This window comes from Leucopleurus acutus (genome assembly GCF_964270905.1).
Source record: "Leucopleurus acutus genome assembly, chromosome: 11".
Taxonomy (NCBI): Eukaryota; Metazoa; Chordata; class Mammalia; order Artiodactyla; family Delphinidae; genus Leucopleurus; species Leucopleurus acutus.
In genome coordinates, this window is record NC_139152.1 from 73,567,937 (window position 1) to 73,591,414 (window position 23,478).

Below are 23,478 nucleotides of genomic sequence, written 5' to 3' on the forward strand. Positions count from 1 at the left end.
GTATTAAAATGAAACTTTCCCCCTATTTATAATGCTGTTTATAAATGTATATACATGAAATTACTCTGATTTTTAGTGGTGGGACGTTTTACAATAAGCCTTTTGGCACATATTTACAAATCTTAAAAAGGTAATAGTTAAGCTTAAGTATGTGCCCCGAAGTTGTGATTCTAACTTAACTGACCCTTGTCACACGTTTGACTTTGGTTTCAGTAAAACCATGTCCAACCAATTAGAATATAAAGTTCACAGAGAAGTGAAAAAGTATAGCTGCCAAGTTATTAAATATTTAAATAAGCAGAATCTCCTTCCAATGTAGGAAATGTTAGCATTCCATTAACATCTGAAAATAATAATTAAAGACAAATAGGCAACATTTTCTTACTCCAAATGCTAGTATAACTCAATCTAAAAATCTATTTAAACCAAATGTCTTACAAGCAATTTTGTAAATTCTATAAAGAACATTAGAAAATTAAGAGTAGGAAACTGAAAATCAAAAGCTAAGGAACTGGTATAATTTTGGAGACAAGTTGTGGTACTCTGGTTTCCTTTCATGTAGCATCTTAGAAGGCAGCTTGTAATTTTTTTCATTATCCCCTCCATTTCATTTCCAATTAACCTTAGGTCTAGCTATCAACAGTTAAGCTGTTGTAAAAGCCTCCTAAGTAGACACCCACCTCCCCTTTTCAGACAGCACCCTCACTACACAAAGCCTTAGATTTTCAGAACATGTCTTAACCGTGTGCAAATTCAGTTCTGCCTAGTAGTTGTGGTACTACTCCTGGACCTATTTATTATTAATCATATTACCTTAGATAAATAGTCAATGTCTCAGACTCATTCCTCAGTAGTTAAATAAGAAAGCAAGATTAGGTTAACTTTAAGGATTTTATGAGTTGTTTTTTTTTTGTAGACCATCATAGAGAATTCATTAATTTGCTTTAAACACACAATCATTCTTTAATTTTATATTACAATAGCCCTTAAGAATAAATGTAAAACAGATCAATTTAACAGAGATCATTAGGCTTATACTTTAGTTTTATCATTATACTAACATTAACACCGACTCTCAAATCTCTTCATTTTTTTGGACTCGGGTTCCTCATTTGTAAAATACAGTTCTGGATTTAAAGATCTCTAACGTCTCTGCTGACTTACAAAAGAAAGTCTCTAAAGTTTATAAGGGTAGAAGCTAACATAAAATACAGAATCCTCTTCACATTTACTGGCTCTTTGGGGAACTGTCTGCTGACAGTGGTATATAGTTGCGGAGGAGGAAAAAGTTCAGTTATAAAAGAAATTCGTACCTGATAAAAGTAAGGGATCCTTATCTAAAGACTTCTTAACATGATCAGATTCACCAGTCAATGAGCTTTCATCAATTTTAAGATCATTGCCTTGAATAAGTATGCCATCAGCGGGAAGAAGATCACCTAAAACAAAATAAAGGTATGCTAAACTGTGAACAAGATTACAATAACATCACATCACGTGTGAGATGCACTGCCCTTTTTTACTTACCATATTTCACTTGAGCAATATCTCCAACTGTAATGTCAGCTACAGGTATCTGAATGACCTGACCACCCCTGATGACTGTGAACTTCTGTTCTTGTTCAATTCGACTCTGCAAACCTCTGAACTGTTTTTCCTTACTCCAGTCATTGAAAGCTGTTACTAATACTACACACACTACTGACAAGAGGATTGCAGCTCCTTCAATCCAACCAGTTTCACCTTCACCTTCTTCCTCTCCAACAGAAACGTCTCCACAAACTATTTGGAAAGAAAGAAAATGCTGATCAAAAAAGATGCTGAATTGATGGCAACAGATATGTAATTATAATGTTTCTAGGCCCCGTTAACTTTGCTTACAGCTCTAAACACTTCATTGATTCAAAGCATTCCATAATGATGATGATGCTTACTCTGTTAATTTCAAGTTCCCTGCCTCTGAGGATTCTCATCTTTAGGGTAGGGAGGCAGTCTAGGGTACCTGTTAAGAGTGAGGACACTGGGGAAGATTAAATCTCGACCCTAAGGCAAGTTACTTATTTTTGAGACTCAGTTTCTTCATCTGTCAAATTAGGATACCACCACTTACTGCAGAGTTGTTGAGAGAATTAAATGCGAAGACACTTGTAAAGAAGGTAGAGCAGTGGCTGAGACATCCTTCACACTCAACCAATAGTTAATGCTATTACTACATATAGTAGGCAAGTCATACACGGAAAGTTAAGTATTGTGTGTTTACCCATGAACCATGCTTATTTACCATATCAGTTTCACTGGAGTATGATAAAAGCTTGACTTTCATAACATAAAACTTTAAGCAAAGTGCTACTCATTCATTCAACTATTTGAGCACCTACTTTAGGTGCCAACTCTGTTTTCAAAGCTAAGGATGTAACAGTGATTAAGACATATAAGCTCCTTCTCCTCAGGGAACCTATACTCAGATTGGTAGGTGTGAATGAGATATGAAAAAATCAGATAATAAAACCCAAGTAATTAGTTTCAAATATCGTAAGTGCCATGAAGAAAATAAAATATGGTGATGTGCTAGCAAATGAAAAAAGAGGGCTAACTGTGGTTGGGTGAACAGAGAAGACCCCTCTGAGGTGTCCACGACATTTGAGCTAGGAGCCAAATGATATGAGTGAATTAGCCATACAGATTTAAGGGAAGAGGATTCCGGAGAGAGATTAAAGTCAGCACAGAGGCTCTATGGCAGAAAAGACTTTAGAAAAAGACAGAGGTGGGGACAAAAGAAACCTCAAAACTGTAGGGCCAGTAATGGTGAAGAATGAACAAGGATGGTACTTTTTGAAGCTTGGGCTGTAATCTATTTGTGAGTCTAAAATCAATTCAGACCTTCAAGATGGTGGAGGAATAGGACATGGAGATCGCCTTCCTCGACACAAATACATCAGAAATACATCTACACGTGGAACAACTCCTACAGAACGCTGGCATAAGACCTCAGACTTCCCAAAACGCAAGAAACTCCCCACGTACCGGGGTAGGGCAAAAGAAAAAACAGAGACAAAAGACTAGGGGCGGGATCTGCACTAGTGGGAGGCAGCTGTGAAGGAGGAAAGGTTTCCACACACTAGGAAGCCCCTTTGCAGGCGGAGACGGCGGGTGGCGGAGGGAGAAAGCTTCGGAGCCGCACAGGAGAGCACAGCAACAGGGGTGCAGGGGTCAAAGCGGAGAGATTCCCGCACAGAGGATAGGTGCCGATCAGCACTCACCAGCCCGAGAGGCTTGTCTGCTCACCGGCCGGGGCGGGTGGGGACTGGGAGCTGAGGCTCGGGCTTCTTCAGAGGTCAGATCCCAGGGAGAGAACTGGGGTTGGCTGCGTGAACACAGCCTGAAGGGGCTAACACGCCACAGCTAGCCGGGAGGGAGTCCGGGAAAAAGCCTGGACCTGCCCAAGAGGCGAGAGACCATTGTTTCCGGGTGCGCGAGGAGAGGAGATTCAGAACACCGCCTAAACGAGCTCCAGAGATGGGCGCGAGCTGCGGCTATCAGTGTGGACCCCAAGAGACGGGCATGAGACGCTAAGGCTGCTGCTGCCGCCACCAAGAAGCCTGTGTGCAAGCACAGGTCACTATCCACACCTCCCCTGCCGGGAGCCTGTGCAGCCCACCACTACCAGGGTCCCGGGATCCAGGGACAACTTCTCCGGGAGAACACACGCGTGCCTCAGGCTGTTGCAACGTCATGCTGGCCTCTGCTGCAGAAGCCTCACCCAGCATTCCGTACCCATCCCACCTCACAGCCTGAGTGAGCCAGAACCCCTAATCAGCTGCTACTTTAAACCTGTCCTGTCTGGGCGGGGAACAGACGCCCTCGGGCGACCTACACGCAGAGGCAGGGCCAAATCCAAAGCTGAACCCCAGGAGCTGTGCAAACAAAGAGAAAGGGAAATCGCTCCCAGCAGCCTCAGGAGCAGTCGATTAAATCTCCACAATCAACATGACGTACCCTGCATCTGTGGAATACCTGAAGAGACAACGAATCATCCCAAAATTGAGGAGGTGGACTTTGTATGATTTTGTCTGTATAGCTTTGATTTAACCATTTGTCCTAGGGTTCTGTCTTTTTTTTTTTTTAAGGATAGTTTTTAGTGCTTGTTATCATCGGTGGATTTGTTTTTTTGGTTTGGTAGCTCTCTTCTTTCTTTCTTTATTACTTTTTAATTCTTTTTGTACTTTTAATAATTTTTTTATTTTAATAACTTTTATTTTTTCTCTTTCTTTCTTTCTCCCTTTTCTTCTGAGCAATGTGGCTGACAGGGTCTTGGTGCTCCGGCCGGGTGTCAGGCCTGAGACTCTGTGGTGGGAGAGCCAAGTTCAGGACACTGGTGCACCAGAGACCTCCCAGCTCCGCCTAATGTCAAATGGCAAGAGCTCTCCCAGAGATCTCGATCTCAACTCTAAGACCCAGCTCCACTCAACAACCAGCAAGCTACAGTGCTGGCCACCCTATGCCAAACAACTACAACTAGCAAGACAGGAACAAAACCCCAGCCATTAGCAGAGAGGCTGCCTAAAATCATAATAAGGCCACAGACACCCCAAAACACACCACCGGATGCAGTCCTGCCCACCAGAAAGACAAGATCCAGCCTCATCCACCAAAACACAGGCAATAGTCCCCTCCACCAGAAAGCCTACACAACCCACTGAACCAACCTTAGCCACTGGGGGCAGACACCAAAAACAACGGGAACTATGAACCTGCTGCAGCCTGTGAAAAGGAGACCCCAAACACAGTAAGTTAAGCAAAATGAGAAGACAGAGAAACTCACAGCAGATGAGGGAGCAAGGTAAAAATCCAACATACCAAACAAATGAAGAGGAAATAAGCAGTCTACCTGAAAAGGAGTTCAGAGTAATGATAGTAAAGATGATCCAAAATCTTGGAAATAGAATGGAGAAAATAAAAGAAACGTTTAACAAGGACATAGAAGAATGAAAGAGCAAACAATGATGAACAACACAATAAATGAAATTAAAAATTCTCTAGAAGAAATCCATAGCAGAATAACTGATGCAGAAGAACGGATAAGTGACCTGGAAGATAAAATAGTGGAAATAACTACCACAGAGCAGAATATAAAAGAATGAAAAGAATTGAGGACAGTCTCAGAGACCTCTGGGACAACACTGAACGCACCAACATTCGAATTATAGGGATACCAGAAGAAAAAGAGAAAAAAGAAAGGGAATGAGAAAATATATGAAGAGATTATAGTTGGAAACTTCCCTAATGTGGGAAAGGAAATAGTCAGTCAAGCCCAGGAAGCACCGAGAGTCCCATACAGGATAAATCCAAGGAGAAACATGCCAAGACACATATTACTCAAACTATCAAAAATTAAATACGAAGAAAACATATTAAAAGCAGCAAGGGAAAAACAAAAATTAACATACAAAGGAATCCCCATAAGGTTAACAGCTGATCTTTCAGCAGAAACGCTGCAAGCCAAAAAGGAGTGGCAGGACATATTTAAAGGGATGAAAGGGAAAATCCTACAACCAGGATTACTCTACCAAGCAAGGATCGCATTCAGATTGGATGGAGAAATTAAAACCTTTACAGACAAGCAAAAGGTGAGAGAATTCAGCACCACCAAACCAGCTTTACAACAAATGCTAAAGGAACTTCTCTAGGCAGGAAACACAAGAGAAGGAAAAGACTTACAATGATAAGCCCAAAACAATTAAGAAAATAGTAGTAGGAACATACATATCGATAACTACCTTAAACGTAAATGGATTAAATGCTCCCACCAAAAGACACAGACTGGCTGATTAGATACAAAAACAAGACCCATGTATATGCTGTCTACAAGAGACCCACTTCAGACCTAGGGACACATACAGACTGAAAGTGAGGGGATGGAAAAAGATATTCCATGCAAATGGAAACCATAAGAAAACTGGAGTAGCAATTCTCATATCAGACAAAATAGACTTTAAAATAAAGACTATTACAACAGACAAAGAAGGACACTACAAAACGATCAAAGGATCAATCAAAGAGAATGATATAACAATTGTAAATATGTATGCACCAAACATAGGAGCATCTCAGTACATAAGGCAAATGCTAACAGCTATAACAGGGGAAATTGACAGTAACACAATCGTAGTAGAGGACTTCAACACCCCACTTCCACCAATGGACAGAACATCCAAAATGAACTAAAAACGGAAACAAAAGCTTTAAATGATACATTAAACAAGATAGACTTAATTGATATTAATAGGACATTCCATCCAAAAACAACAGAATACACTTTCTTCTCAAGTGCTCATGGGACATTCTCCAGGATAGATCGTATGTTGGGTCACAAATCAAGCCTTGGTAAATTTAAGAAAATAGAAATCGTATCAAGTATCTTTTCCAACCACAACGCTATGAGACTAGATATCAAACACAGGAAAAAAATCTGTAAAATAACGAACACATGGAGGCTAAACAATACACTACTAAATAACCAATATGTCACTGAAGAAATCAAAAAGAAAATCAAAAAATACCTAGAAACAAATGACAATGAAAACACAATGACTCAAAACCTATGGGATGCAACAAAAGCCGTTCAAAGAGGTAAGTTTATAGCAACAGAATCCTACCTCAAGAAACATGAAACATCTCAAATAAACAACATAACCTTACACCTAAAGCAATTAGAGAAAAGAACAAAACCCCCCCAAAGTTATCAGAAATCATAAAGATCATAAAGATCATAAATATCAGATCATAAAGATCAGATCAGAAACAAATGAAAAAGAAATGAAGGAAACAATAGCAAAGATCAATAAAGCTAAAGGCTGGTTCTTTGAGAAGTTAAACATAATTGATAAACCATTAGCCAGACTCATCAAGAAAAAAAGGGAGAAGACTCAAATCAATAGAATTAGAAATGAAAAAGGAGAAGTAACAACTGACACTGCAGAAATACAAAGGATCATGGGAGATTATTACAAGCAACTATATGCCAATAAAATGGACAAGCTGGAAGAAATGGACAAATTCTTAGAAAAGCACAACCTTCCGAGACAAACAGGTAGAAACAGAAAATATAAACAGACCAATCACAAGCACTGAAATTGACACTGTGGTTAAAAATCTTCCAACAAACAAAAGCCCAGGATCAGACTGCTTCACAGGCAAATTCTATCAAACATTTAGAGAAGAGCTAACACCTATATTTCTCAAACTCTTCCAAAACACAGCAGAGGGAGGAACACTCCCAATCTCATTCTACAAGGCCACCATCACCCTGATACCAAAACCAGACAAATATGTCACAAAGAAAGAAAAGTACAGGCCAGTATCATTGATGAACATAGATGCAAAAATCCTCAACAAAATACTAGCAAACAGAATCCAACAGCACATTTAAAGGATCATACACCATGATCAAGTGGGGTTTATCCCAGGAATGCAAAGATTCTTCAATATACGCAAATCAGTCAATGTGATAAACCATATTAACAAATTAAAGGAGAAAAACCATATGGTCATCTCAATAGATGCAGAAAAAGCTTTCGACAAAATTCAACACCGATTTATGATAAAAACCCTCCAGAAAGTAGGGAAAGAGGGAACTTACCGCATAATAATAAAGGCCGTATATGACAAACCCACAGCCAACATTGTTCTCAATGGTGAAAAACTGAAACCATTTCCTCTACGATCAGGAACAAGACAAGGTTGTCTACTCTCACCACTTATTCAACATAGTTTTGGAACTTCTAGCCACAGCAATCAGAGAAGAAAAAGAAATAAAAGGAATCCAAATCGGAAAAGAAGTTAAGCTGTCACTGCAGATGACATGATACTATACACAGAGAATCCTAAAGATGCTACCAGAAAACTACTAGAGCTAATCAATGAATTTGGTAGAGTAGCAGGATACAAAATTAATGCACAGAAATCTATTGCATTCCTATTCACTAATGATGAAAAATCTGAAACAGAAATTAAGGAAACACTCCCATTTACCATTGCAACCAAAAGAATAAATACCTAGGAATAAACTTACCTTAGGAGACAAAAGACCTGTATGCAGAAAAATATAAGATACTGATGAAAGCAATTGAAGATGGTACAAACAGATGGAGAGATATACCATGTTCTTGGATTGGAAGAATCAACATTGTGAAAATCACTCTACTACCCAATGCAATCTACAGATTCAATGCAATCCCTATCAAATGACCAATGGCATTTTTGACAGAACTAGAAGAAAAAATTTCACAACTTGTATGGAAACACGAAAGACCCCGAATAGCCAAAGCAATCTTGAGAAAGAAAAACGGAGCTGGAGCAATCAGGCTCCTTGACTTCAGACTATACTACAAAGCTAAAGTAATCAAGACAGGATGGTACTGGCACAAAGACAGAAATATAGATCAATGGAACAGGACAGAAAGCCCAGTGATAAACCCACGCACATATGGTCACCTTATCTTTGATAAAGGAGGCAAGAATATACAATGGAGAAAAGGCAGCCTCTTCAATAAGTGGTGCTGGGAAAACTGGACAGCTACCTGTAAACGAATGAAATTAGAACATTCCCTAACACCATACTCAAAAATAAACTCAAAATGGATTAAAGACCTAAACGTAAGGCCAGACACTATGAAACTCTTAGAGGGAAACATAGGCAGAACACTCTATGACATAAATCACAGTAAGATCCTTTTTGACCCATCTCCTAGAGAAATGGAAATAAAAACAAAAATAAAGAAATGGGATCTAATGAAACTTAAAAGCTTTTGCACAGCAAAGGAAACAATAAACAAGACAAAAAGACAACTCTCAGAATGGGAGAAAATATTTGCAAATAAAGCAACTGACAAAGGATTAATCTCCAAAGTTTATAAGCATCTCATGCAGCTCAATATCAAAAACACAAACAACCCAATCCAAAAATGGGCAGAAGACCTAAAGAGACATTTCTCCAAAGAAGATACACAGATTGCCAACAAACACATGAAAGGATGCTCAACATCAGTAATCATTACAGAAATGCAAATAAAAACTACAGTGAGGTATCCCCTCACACCAGTCAGAATGGCCATCATCAAAAAATCTACAAACAATAAATGCTGGAGAGGGTGTGGAGAAAGGGGAACCCTCTTACACTGCTGGTGGGAATGTAAACTGATACAGCCACTATGGAGAACAGTAAGGAGGTTCCTTAAAAAACTAAAAATAGAACTACCATACGACCCAGCAATTCCACTACCGGGCATGTACCCTGAGAAAACCATAATTCCAAAGAGTCATGTACCACAATGTTTACTGCAGCTCTATTGACAACAGCCAGGAAATGGAAGCAACCTGTGTCCATTGACAGATGAATGGATAAAGAAGATGTGGCACATATGAAGTATTACTGTCAGAAAAAGAAATAAAATTGAGTTATTTGTAGTGAGGTGGATGGACCTAGAGTCTGTCATACAGAGTAAAGTAAACCAGAAAGAGAAAAACAAATACCGTATGCTAAGACATATATATGGAATCTAAAAAAATGGTTCTGATGAACCTAGGTGCAGGACAGGAATAAAGACGCAGACGTAGAGAATGGACTTGAGGACACGGGGAGGGGGGAAGGGTAATCTGCGACGAAGTGAGAGAGTGGCATGGACATATATACACTACCAAATGTAAAACAGATAGCTAGTGGGAAGCAGCCACATAGCACAGGGAGGTCAGCTCGGTGCTTTGTGACCACTTAGCGGGGTGGGAGGGAGATGCAAGAGGGAGGAGATATGGGGATAAAGTATATGTATAGCTTATTCAATTCGTTATAAAGCAGAAACTAACACACCACTGTAAAGCAATTATACTCCAATAAAGTTGTTTTTAAAATAAATGAAGAAAATAAAATCAATTCAGTGGCTCATGACCAGAATTTTGAAAAATGAAAGAGAACAAAATAGAAAGGATATACATGTAGTAAAGGTGAACTGTTTTTTGAAAGCTTACTTTGGTTATTTTTAAATTCACATGAAGGAGTATGTTCTTTGTTCCTATGTAAAGTTCTTTCTTACTGAGTGTTGATCTAAAATCTCTGAAAGTCAATGGTTCTCTTAACCAGGAAATGCAGAACAGGAAATGGATTATTCACAAGAAAATAATGAGTAAACCAATGACACTAGAAATGATTAAAGCATATTTCAGAAGAGTGAGCATGAACTGAAGAGAGGACTTGAGGTGCAAGGGTGCTGAATAAAGATGAATCAGGGAGAGAGGTATGTGGGACAGATAAAGGGAGAGAAGACAGAAGCTGGAGAAAAATCAATTTGCGTGAAATGGAACAATCACCATCCCCACCAAATGGGCATGATGTGAACAATCACAAAAAATATCCGTGTGAAGATCAGCAGGATTCAGCCACCAGTGGGTATAAAGCATGTTCTCCAAAGGAGATGGCTAGATGATCTACTGAGAGTGCTGGCCCCGCCATCCAAATACTAAAACTTCTATTTTATTTATTTTCAAGCTGAAGAAATAACTATGTATCATTGCATACAATAACCAATTAAGTGAATCTATGGTTTACATTATTTTAAATAGTAGAAGCTGTAAAGACAGCTTCCCCTTACCTTTCCCCCTGCCCAGAATATCAGAGATTTGCTCTCTGAATTACATAAAGCAAGTCTGAACTCAAGAACAGATGAAGGTTGAAATACTATATTGACCACTTTCACCAACCTTGAGGCAGTGCTAAAACATTATCTTCCAAATAAAGCTCTACAGTGGTCTTACTGGTTAAAAACATAAAAATGCAATACTTGGGACTTCCCTGGTGGTTCAGTGGTTAAGACTCTGCACTTTCACTCTAGGGGGTGTGGGTCTGATCCCTGGTCAGGGAACTAAGATCCCGCATGCTTGCACCGTATGGCCAAAAAATAAAATAAAATACAATTAAAAAACAATTAAAAATATATTAAATTAAAATCAAGTGATGGCAGGGGATTCCCTTACTGCAGATTGAAAAAAAAAAAGCAATACTTTTTAATAGTGAATGACAGACTCATATCAGAAGATGAAATTTACCAGTCGTATTTCAAGAAAAACTTTTACATAACTGGTGGATGGAAGTGAAAATAAGTATCATGATTTAGTGAGTACACTAAAATCTTCCACTTGGATTTACCTAATGTTGAGTTTTTTCCAGCTATGACAGATATTAAAACCAAGTTCTGAAAGAAAACAAACTTAGACCCAAATCAGGCTAAATCAAGATTATAAACTATAATAATGTATATTTAATCATGTTATTAATAATGATGCTTTTATTTCATTTTATTTATTTATTTTTGGCTGTGTTGGGTCTTCGTTTCTGTGCAAGGGCTTTCTCTAGTTGCGGCAAGCGGGGGCCACTCTTCATCGCGGTGCGCGGCCTCTCTTGTTGCAGGGCACAGGCTCCAGACGCGCAGGCTCAGTAGTCGTGGCTCACGGGCTTAGTTCTCCGCAGCATGTGGGATCTTCCCAGACCAGGGCTCGAACCCGTGTCCCCTGCATTAGCAGGCAGATTCTCAACCACTGCGCCACCAGGGAAGCCCAATAATGATGTTTTAAGGCTACTAAAAATCAAAAATTTAAACGTTCACCTGTTTAATCTTTAATTTCTATTTATGTATATGTTTTAAAATGCTCATAGTATAAATAACTTTAAATATATATAATTCATAAATGCATCATTTGGAGACATATGCTCATATCTTTTCTTTATAGGGTAAATAACCAAAAAAGTTTAAAGACAATGCAACAGAGGTTAAGGGAAAGGAATTGTGAGACAATTATTTAATTTTCAGCTTTAAATCTCACATGCATACATACTTATTAAACTACTGAATATTTCAAAAGAGTGTGAAACAAGTTAGTGACATATTTCATTTCATATATACTTCTACTTTATATTACACAGATAAACTTAGAATGATCTTGAAATAGACAGTATTAAAGTATTTCTAGAAACTGAATCTTTTTCCTACTGATGACCATTACAAATTTTTAAGGAAGCTGCAGGGAAAAAAAAAAGTAATCTCAAAATCAAAGTTAGGAAAGGACTGTAGTTTACCAGTTATACATGGGAGAAAAAAAAAAGTATTTTAATAACGTTTTCAGTAAAGTCCAAGTGTAAATACAATAATAAAAATCGATTTTTACTAAAGGCGCTCCCTTGTAAATATATTCACCTGAGAGGTACACACCATCTGAATTCAGCCTATGCTCTCTACACCACAGGGCAAATATGCCACTCTGAAATCCCCTACGTGATTCTTGGGTGGTATATCAAGTGTATATATAGTAATAGCATAAAAAAGCGGTTCTCAAAGTGTTGTTTAAGAACTCCAGGGGGATCCTCGAGGTCAAAACTGTTTTTAGAATAACACTAAGATGCTATTTTGCCTCATATTTCATGAATGTATAGTGAAACTTTCCAAAGACTACATTACATGTGCTAAATACAACAAAATGAATGCAGAAGCAGAAGAGAATCCAGTTATCTTCAATTAACCCAGACCTCAATGAGATACAATGACGTTACAAACACCACTACTATTCATTATTTCATTTCAAACTTCATTAATAATTATAGTAATTATAATATTTATTATTTTTAAATGCACTGATAAATATTTTTAAATTTCTCAGTTTTAATTTAGAATACAGTAAATACCTACAGACATAACTCACATAATCAAAACCTCTTTGGAGTTCTCAATACTTAGAGAGTGTAAAAGGGTTCTGAGACCAAAGAGTTTGAGAACCACTAGTTGTATACACTGACTATAGATTTATGTGGGTTATAGTGCTTATTTTCACACTAAATAGTACTAGTAAGAAATTTTGATAATTTGGATTTCTATGACCATAGATTTACAATTAATGGATTTCCTTTTAAGCAAGTATCCACTTCTTAGTGTTAAATGTAACATGATGAAAAGATACATGAAATATACTAATAAGTGTTTTTTTTAAAAAGTGCAAACACTTAACTTTTACCATGGAGCAAAAATACCTTTATATGGTTTTTTAACACCTTCTGATAGATTTTGAGTCTCTTTAAAGGGCCTTAAGATACCAACAACTCTAGATTATCTTCTCAGTTGGATCTAATACCAGTTATCTCCTTAAGCAAATATAAAAAAGGGCCTGTCACTGTATCCTACAAATGAAGCAGTCTGAATTCCAAGATTTGCCCAGATCCCGTTAGTAAAAAAAAAACCTACTCCCACTGAAAGTATTTTTCTTCAGTTTTCTTATAGTTTTGCGAAAAAAATGTTAAAAGTAAAGTTTTTAATCATCTGCTAACGCACTCAAGTCTAGAGCACCAATTCCCAGTATTCTATGACAGTTGGATAAAGCAAGCAGTAAAGAATTTAACTGCATGTTGCTAAACATGATATCACCTCCCTTTCCAGATGAAAAGACACACACTTACACATCCTCACACCTACCCACTTGTGCACACATACATATACATGAGCACCACAGACACATACACAAAAACATTTAAGAAATCTCAGAGGATATATATCAAAATGATAATCTCTAAAATGTGGGATTTCCAGTAAATATGATTTCCTTTGAATTGTCATTTTCCCCCCCTAATTTTTCAATAGCAAAACACGTACCGCTTATTTAATAAATAAAAGTTTAAAAAATAATTGGCTCAATACTGATAAGAATATTGCCTAAATCCTTTCTTATATACATCAGTGATTCTCAACTGCAGGCAATTTTGCCCCCCCCACCACCACCATAGGATACCTGGCTACCACTGGAGATACTCTTGGTTGCCAAGGTGACAATGAATGTTCCGGTGAAAAATGTCAACAGTGCCCTCTGAGAATCCTGATCTCCACAGACTTCAGCCTCAGATCCACTCGCTTATGCTGTGACCCACTACCTCCTCCCGCCCGCCCCCGCCAAAAGTTCCCTCTCACATGAGTTCTAGGCATACCTTTGAAAGAATTACTTTAAATGATTACCTAAGCCAACTTTTAGAGTTTAGCAAATATTTATTAAACTCTTAATAACTTGAAAGGCAGAAGAATGAAGCTTTCACAAACAAAAATATTTTGGTGAATCACTCTTCTGATATATAAAATACTAATGGTTCACTCTATAGCTTCTTAAATATAGTGACCAAAACCCAAGCTAGATCTCCAGGCAGTTATAGAATGTAATGTTGGAAATATCCATTTTAAATAATTTGTTTTAAGGGAAAAGAAGAAGAAATTTAAAAGAGAAATGAAAGAGTACTTCCCTGGTGGCACACTGGTTAAGAATCTGCCTACCAATGCAGGGGACATGGGTTCAATCCCTGGTCCAGGAAGATCCCATATGCCACGGAGCAACTAAGCTGGTGCGCCACAACTACTGAGCCTGAGCTCTAGAGCTCACATGCCACAACTACTGAAGTCTGCGCACCCTAGAGCCCATGCTCCACAACAAGAGAGGCCACCGCAATGAGAAGCCTGCGCACCACAACAAAGAGTAGCCCCTGCTCGATGCAACTAGAGAAAGCCTGCACACAGCAACGAAGACCCAATGCAGCAAAAGAAAAAAAAATAAAGAAAGAAAAGAGAGAAATGAAGGACATAGAAAGATGAGAGAAACACAAAATCATGTGCAGTTAAAGCAGAGTTACCATTCTATATTTTTCCACTGGTCAGAATACTTTGTAGCATAAACATTTCTAAGATGGCAAGGAAATTATCCAAATCATGTATATAACAAAATACACATAACATTTTAAGAACCTGAAAAGTAATGGATTAGGGAAAAGAATAAATTTTTGCTTTCATAATGATTTTCCAAAAGATTAAAAAAAAATCAAATTAAAAACTAATTACTTCACAATAGTGTTCTAAAGAACTTAAAAACCATGATGACACATAACACATCATATATATGGCTTAGTGCTTTGCCACACACAGCATATGCATACTTGGGTAGGTTACTTAACCTCTGTGTCTCACTTGTAAAATGGAGGTGACACTGTCTATCTTATAAGGTTACTGGGAAAATTACCTGAGGTAATATATTTAAAGAACTATTAAAAGCACTATTAGAATGATATCCAGTACAAAGCAGTTAATAAAAGCTGGCCTGCTATTGTTATTATGTATTAAGTAAGCAAATGCACTGAACTTAGCATCACACATAAGAGTCTTCCCTCCCCCGCCCAATTTACTTACGTGCATTATCCCCTTCTGGAGGTTGATAAAAAGAAAGGCCCAATGATACTATGGCTGCAATTTCTAATATAATTAAAGTGACATCTTGTAATGCTTCCCATACTAATTGAAGAAAGGTTTTTGGCTTTTTAGGAGGTATAAAATTCTTTCCAAATACAGCTTCTCTTCTCTCTATATCTGCAGGGTTTCCACTTAAACCTAATAAAAAGAAATAAATTTAAGTGAACAGTTTTACTACTTACAAATGAAAATATTTTATTCAAAACACATACGTTCTCTACACTTTAGATTCGTTACATTTAGACACAATTCCTAAGACCCTATCAAAATGGTTTATTCTCATGAGTTAGACTAAGTGTACATAATTTAAATCACCAAAAAACATGTGCAATGCTTTAAGAGAACATTTTAAGTAGATGACGTAAGGCTGAACTAAGAATTTCCACTTTTCCAAACTGCTGGGTTTTGATCATACTGTCTTACACCACCTTATAGACTGCTAGAGACCAGAAATGATATATGAGTTGGATGGTTTTATATTGGAATTAAACATTTCCCTGACCTTTACTTATGATATTTTTCCTCCAAAAGTGGGGAAGTATATAAAGATATTTATTTGATTTACTTATTGCATCTTGGTTAACTTAATAAGTGAAAGTCTTTTATTTTCATTCTTATTTGCTGAAGAACAATGAAAAGTTCATCCACTATAAGCTCTAAAACTTCTATTCTAAAAGGTCTGTTATAGGGAATTCCCTGGCGGTCCAGTGGTTAGGACTTTCACTGCTAGGGCCCAGGTTCAATCTCTGGTTGGGGAACTAAGATCCTGTAAGGTGTGGCACGGTCCAAAAAAACAAAAACAAAAACAAACAAACAAAAAAACCCAGGTCTATTATACTTCAATTGATAAAAGATTTGCAAGTCACAAAAAAACAGGAGACTTAGGATGACCTTTCCTTCAAGTTTACTTTTTAGGATTTATTTCCAGTTAAAGAAACAGGTAGTGCTATTGACTGACCATCACTGTAAAGGAAAAGGTACCTTGTAGGACATACTATTTATTGCCTGGAGCATGGAATTAGAAAGCCGTGAAGCAAAAGGTTAAGAGAGAGCTGGATGATCATATTTGCCTTTCCTTCACCCTACCAAGCAAGTCCTTCTCTAATTTAATCCTGCTGATCCTGTCGAGCCTAGATATATCCCAACTAGCTAATGCAAAGTATGTACATATTTACATTACTGTGGGAGTATGAAAACACAGGCAGCAGTGACAAATGACATTTTCCCTTAGTTTAAGAACACTAAAGAAGGGACTTCCCTGGTGGCGCAGTGGTTAAGAATCCGCCTGCCAATGCAGGGGACACACATTCGAGACGTGGTCTGGGAAGATCCCACATGCCACGGAGAAACTAAGCCTGTGTGCCACAACTACTGAGCCTGCACTCTAGAGCCCACGAGCCACAACTACTGAGCCCGCGTGCCACAGCTACTGAGCCCACGTGCCACAACTACTGAAGCCTGCGTGCCTAGAGCCCTGCTCTGCAGCAAGAGAAGCCATCGCAGTGAGAAGCCCGCGCACCGCAACAAAGAGCAGCCCCCACTTGCCACAAATAGAGAAAAGCCCGCGTGGAGCAGCAAAGACCCAACGCAGCCAAAAATAAATAAATAAATATTTTTTAAAAAGGCAAAGAACACTGAAGAAGAGGACAGAGATACCAGGATGACATGACTTTTAATTTATCATTATAAATTTAAATTTATAATCAATTTAACCTCAACTCTTTATTTTCTGGCAAGAATTCATTCTAAGAGAACAGCATAGGAAAAAGACAGGAAAACAGCAGATCACTGTAAGGCTCTCGGTTTTAAGTGTTTTAGCTATTACTCTGGATGCAGAGGCGGGCAAAGAGTAGGACAGAGAAAACAAAGGAAGTTCATTATTAGAACAAACAATGAGAGATGAATATACAGATCTTAAAGTAATTATTTACTTTGGTTTTTTATTACGTATTTACTTGTTAAAGACACCAAAAAGCTTCCAGAGAATGTTTTCACAAGCAACTGTAGCACAGTCGGGTCCACACTAGGCAGTTCAAAAAGCATCTTAGATTTCTGATGACAAAAGTCATCAACTGAAAGCTTCCACAGAGCTCTAGGCTTTGAGTCAGAGTCAATGGATAGAAAGGCAGTGAAGGACTGCACTGACTGTGACTAGCAGGAAACACAATATGAGAGAGGCAACTTGCAAATTATAACTTAGAATCCACACACTGTTTCTTCAGGCAAGAGCAATGCCCTCATCAATCCTGGCTGCAAACAGTTAACAACAGTCTGTGGTTTAATCGGGGGAGAAGGGAATCGATGTAGTGAGGTGTTCCACGAAACAGAATGTATTTGTTTTAAAGAACTATACTTTGAGACGTTCTGAAATTATGTGCTTACTGCTTTTCAAATAAAATACCCTTTCTTTTATGAAAGGATAATATTAGACAGTGGGTAGGTTTGTTCTGTCTTATATTTTAATGCCCTTACAGCAAAAATAAAAGATTGTTATCCCTGTGTCAGTCTCCGATTCTTTCTAAGAAATATGTTTCAAGATACTGGTTCCATCAGTTTAACTCACCCTTAATAGAGTCTACCATTAACTACATATAACAAACAACTCAGTTTTAAATATCACCACTGCAACTATAAAAATAGTTGACTAAATCTTAACTTATACTGGTTATAACAGGGGCCAATATTTTGTTAATGCTGAAAAGAACAGCCATGAAGCTAAAGATCGCTCAAAAACATATCTTGGAGGGAATAAGGAAAGAAAAGCAGCTGATGCAAAGGTTATCGTAATTCTTCCTATGCTACCACCACATATACAAGCACACACCTAGGTCACTGCACCACTGAAGCTGTCTGGTTTAGGAATTAGAAAACCTAGGCTCCAATTCACCTACTGAAATCTTGTGCAAGTCACTCTTCGGGGTTGGGCGGGCATTAATATTTATTGGTATAACTCAGATAGTTTGGGAGGGCCAAAGGAGAAGGTACAAAGTTTATAAACCATAAACTACAGGCAACAGTTAGTTAAGGTAAGTAGGAAGAAAGACAAGTTACAAACTAAACACTATAGGTTTTAACTCCATTTTAGGGACAGCTGATTTCTATTCATGTAAAATAATAAACTCACATAATCTAAATATAATGAAGTTCGGAGTTCTGCAGCAGTCTGTCCCCCCTCCCCCGACTCCTGATACTGAATATCTGCTACTTCCAGGTACTGTTCTACTTGCTAGAAAGCCAGTGTGAACAAAACAAGTCTTACATTCAGCAAGCTTATATTATACTGGAGGAAGACAAATAAAGAGACAATTAAAATAGTATGAAGAGAGGACTGGCATTTATTCTAAGTGCATTGGAAACCACTAGAAGGCTTTATAGCAGGGTAGTGATAACTAATTTCATTTAAATTGTTTGAAGGAAAAATTGAAGAGTTGGAGAGTGGAGGAAAAGACCAGCTGGGAGGCCGCTGCAGTACAAAGTAAGAGATGGTGGTAGTTTGCATCTGGGTTCAGAAATGGAGGCAGAGGACTTCGCTGGTGGCACAGTGGTTAAGAATCCGCCTGCCAATGCAGGGGACATGGGTTTGAGCCCTGGTCCAGGAAGATCCCAACGTGCCGAAGAGCAACTAAGCCCGTGCGCCACAGCTGCTGAGCCTGTGCTCTAGAGCCTGTGTGCCACAACTACTGAAGCCCATGAGCCTAGAGCCCGTGCTCCACAACAAGAGAAGCCACCACAATGAGAAGCTCGCGCACCGCAACGAAGAGTAGCCCCCGGGGCTTCCCTGGTGGCGCAGTGGTTGAGAGTCCGCCTGCTGATGCAGGGGACACGGGTTCGTGCCCCGGTCTGGGAAGATCCCACATGCCGCGGAGCGGCTAGGCCCGTGAGCCATGGCTGCTAAGCCCGCGCGTCCGGAGCCTGTGCTCCGCAACGGGAGAGGCCACAACAGTGAGAGGACTGCGTACCGCAAAAAAAAAAAAAAAAAAAAAAGAGAGAGTAGCCCCCAATCGCCGCAAATAGAGAAAGCCTGCGCACAGCAACAAAGACCCAAAGCAGCCAAATAAATAAATTAATTAATTAAAAAAAAAAAAAAGAAAGAAATGGAGGTAGAGTCACTGAATCTGCCAGGTATCTTGTAAGGAGATCAGACAGAACTTGCTGAAGGACTAGATGTGGATAAAAGAAAAAAGGATAAAGAATGATACCTAGATTCTTTTTTGTCCATGCACTCAAGTGGATAGATGATAGAGACATTTACCAAGATAGGGCAGGCTTTGGGAACTGCAGACTTGGGTGGAAAAAGGGAGGCAGGAGTTAATGGTTTTGCTTTATCGATTTAAACATGAGATGCCCATTAAAAAGCAGAAATGTCTAGTAGACAGCCGGTTATCCACATTCAGAACTCACAGAGAGATCCGAGCCAGAGAGTCCTCAATATACAGATGATTCTGGAGCCATGGGCCTAATGAGAGCTTCTAGAAAGCTAAAGTAAGTTGACAAGAAGAAAGCAGGGCTGAGGCGAGAGCCTTGGAGCACTCCAACATTTGATTTGAAGATCAGCTAGAGTTCTTAAAACACCAAAGGAAACTGAGAAGAAAAGGGGATACACATACGCACTTACAAATAGATTCATGCAGAACTACAGAAAGGGAGTTTTAAAAAAGATGATGTGGCTGATTGTATCAAATGGTGTTTCAAAAGTGGAGTAAAATGAAGACAGAGAATGGATAACTGGCTTTCACTAGATGGCCAGTTGATAAGGAATGGTCTTGATAAGGAATCTTCCAGTGGAGGTATGGAAGAAAGTCTGATTAAAAAGAATCAGATAGATAATGGGAATTAGTTAAGTGGAAACAGTGAGTACAGAACCTTCTTCTAGGAGTGTGATGCAATGGAGAGAAACAAAGCAGTAAAAGTAAAATAAAGCAGTAAAGGTGAATTAAAACGCGTGAATAAAACCCGTTTTGCTTTTTAAAGATGAGTGACAGATATTAAGGCAAGTTATTTAGCAATGGAAATGACCAACTAGAGAAGACCACACTGGTGATACAGGAGAGACAGGCTGGTTAATCTAGAGCAAAGCCTTTGAAGAAGCCAGAGTAAATGGAATCCAGGGTGTGGGTGTTAGCCTATTATAGGTGTAGGAAGAGGCTCGACTGTGAGGGGGGAGAAAGCAAAGTTTGTGGGGAAGAGAAAGGTAAGCAGTTGGAACTGGTAATGAGACTACATGGTGCTAGTTTTAAAAAGAGAGGAGATATGATATTAAATCATTTAGAATAACTTATGAATAAATATACGGAGAATCTTCTGCCTAGTCCTGTTGGCTCCGCTGATTGTAGTGTAGCAGCAATAAGGCCAAGGGCATTGATCTCATTATGGCCCAGTTAGCTTGACAAAGAGAAAAAAGAAAACCAGTTCAGAATATATGCTTTTGGGGTCTGGACCTACCATTCTATGAATAGATAATGGCTCAAGAATACTGTCTTTATATGTGAAAGGGATAGATTACGGAATAAAATGCAAATTCTATCAATAGCTTGATGTTTTACCAAAAAAAAAAATGTAGCATTCCAACTGCTGGGGCTAATAAAAACATGTCTCAATTTTAGAAAATGAAGAGGGAGAGTAATGGAATATAGAAAGCAGGTGGATTTAACTGAAAATCATGGCTATTACACAGCACATCCTAATCTTATCAAATCCTGCACTTGAAATTATGTCAGTATTTGTGTGTGTGTGCGTGTGTGTGTGTGTGCAGTAGTGGTAGTGGTGGTAGCAGTCAGCCTGCATTCTTTAAGTGAGGGCCTCAGGAAAACACACAGATCAAGAAAATACGTGAAAATTTGTGTTCATTCTTCTTGAAAAACAGACTAATACCCTCATCATATTTTCAATTTCAAAAGAAAAGGAGACTGCCCTCAAATTTAAGTGAATCACTGTCTAAATTCAAACTTAGGCTTAGTTCCTGAATGCCAACCATGGGCCAGATACTGTGATGGGCATAAACATACAAAGGGAAATGAGTCAGACAGGATGCCTTTCTCTGGCACTTGCCTTCAAGGAACTCACAGTTTGTGGGGCAGACTTGACAAGTAATCAGTTAATCACAAGCCCGTGTGTTACACATTATGGCGGTGGTGAGGCTGTTAATGGAAGCCAGCAAAGGGAACTGGAATCCAAATTTACGGGGTTGGGGTGGACAAGGGAGTTCTAAGATACCAAACTTGAGATCTCAGGAACGATTAAGAGAGATAGTCACAGGAAGGGTGAGGTAGAGTGTTTTAGGTGAAAAGATCAGCATGTAACAGGACCAGAAACAAGAGTGAGCTTGGCACGATAGTGTTTAAGAAAACTGAAATTTTTGCTATGCCTCAAATACTGAGGAGGAGAGTTGGAAAAGAGACGAGATGAGATGAGATGAGGTAAACAGGAGCCAGACCCCAAAGAAATTTGTTAACCTAAGTGAGAAGTCTGAACTTCCTTCGAAGGGCAGTGAAAAACCACTGCCAACTTTCAGCAGGAAAGTGACAGGCAGCGTGAAGGGAGACAGGAAAAGACACCAGTTAGTATGTTGTTACCTGAATTATGCAAGAGAAAGGCAGCAGCCTCAAGCAGGGTGGTGGGGAGGTAGAGAAGCAGACACCCTTGAGTTAAGAGACAGGAGTTAGAATTTCCACATCTTGTCGACCTAGTCAGTGAGAACAGGTGAAAGACCCTATCAAAGTCAAGTCTATCTAGCAAGGTGGATGACAGTTTCACTGCAAAGTGGGAAAGAAGAAATATGCTTTCAGAAGGGAAAGTTTGGAGAGGCTGAGAAAATGAAGATGTCTAAAAGCAACTGAGCTTTCAAAAGGCCCAAAGCCTGGGAGAAAAGCCTGGACTGGAGCCACAGATGTCAGAGTCAGATGTGAAGTCTTAGAAGTGGAGAGCATCACCCAGGGAGAATGCAGAGTGCACCGTGAACAGAAACACAAGGCCTGCCAACACTGAAAGGAAAGCACAGGAGGCGGATGAAACGGGCCAGATAGGAAGAAAGCAAACCTTGAGAGTATAGTGTTATGAAAGCAGAAGAGAATGCTTTGGGAAGGAAATATGTCTATTGTACTCAGAAAACTGAACTTGAAAAAACTAACAAAGCGATGTTACTTCAGGCTCTATCAAGTACAACTTTAAAAAATAATATATATGCTACAAGGTTTGAGAAGAAGTAGTGTTACAATTATCTTCAAAAAATTCATAAGCAATGAAAACTGGTAATCTGAGCAGGATTTAAATTAAATGTATAATTCTCTATTTTTTAAAAAAATTTATTGGGGTATATAATTCTCTATTATAGCAGGAGTAAATTTCTAGGACAAGGTCACACAGGATCATCAATAGAAAACCCTCATTCATAACTGTATACAAGTATTAAAACATACGTGGCTGGCACACCATGGCCATGCAAATCCTTGTCGAATGCCTAAAACCAACCTGTATGACCAAACACATACATCAGGGAATCACAGTGTTCTTGTAGTAGCCTGTAAGTCAGTAATGATTTATCCTGGGCAAAAGGCTGATTTCTTTCCAGAGTTAAAATATATTTCCATGTGTGAATGTCAATTTTATTGTATTACATCATGAAGACATGGTCAAAGCACACCATTACCAACAACCTTACTACTAGCAAGTGCAAATATAAACTGCCATCTGAAACATTATGGAAACATTAGTCAGCCTGGGACAATTGCTGCTGACTCTACCCTGCTTCCTACCACACACTACTTTTGCTCCTCTCTACCACTGTTTCCTTATTTCCTTTGTTTTTTTGTTCTCGTCTACCTAATTTTAGCAACTACCACTTAAAAAGCTTCGTGTCTCATTTGCTTTCCTGCCCTTTACAAATCCATAAAGTCATGCCTCTTACAGAGTACCATTCAGTACCTATCTTTAATTTTTATGAATTCATTTTTATCCTTTGCTTGATACAGTACTATGAATAATAAATGATACCAAGGGCTGAGATTTGCATTCTGTAAATCTTATTAGAGAGTCTATTCTACCATCCAATATAAAATATAATATAGATAACATAGGAACACATTAAAATGGGAAAGATACCAAAAGCTAGGGTAGCAATAAAAAGATCAAGAAATATGGTTTAGAACAGGAATAAGAAGGTTAATGT

At 38.7% G+C, this 23,478-nt stretch overlaps 1 protein-coding gene across 1 annotated transcript in view; it reads right to left on the reverse strand.

Annotated features, from left to right (window-relative positions):
- Positions 1-23,478, reverse strand: part of ATP2B1 (ATPase plasma membrane Ca2+ transporting 1) — a 74,407-nt gene that overhangs the window by 46,352 nt on the left and 4,577 nt on the right. The window contains exons 2-4 of the mRNA XM_082850513.1: positions 15,255-15,452; positions 1,528-1,782; positions 1,314-1,439 (exon numbers count right to left, since the gene is read on the reverse strand). Coding sequence (XP_082706639.1) covers positions 1,314-1,439; positions 1,528-1,782; positions 15,255-15,452 — 579 coding nt within the window. The remainder of the gene's footprint in view (positions 1-1,313; positions 1,440-1,527; positions 1,783-15,254; positions 15,453-23,478) is intronic.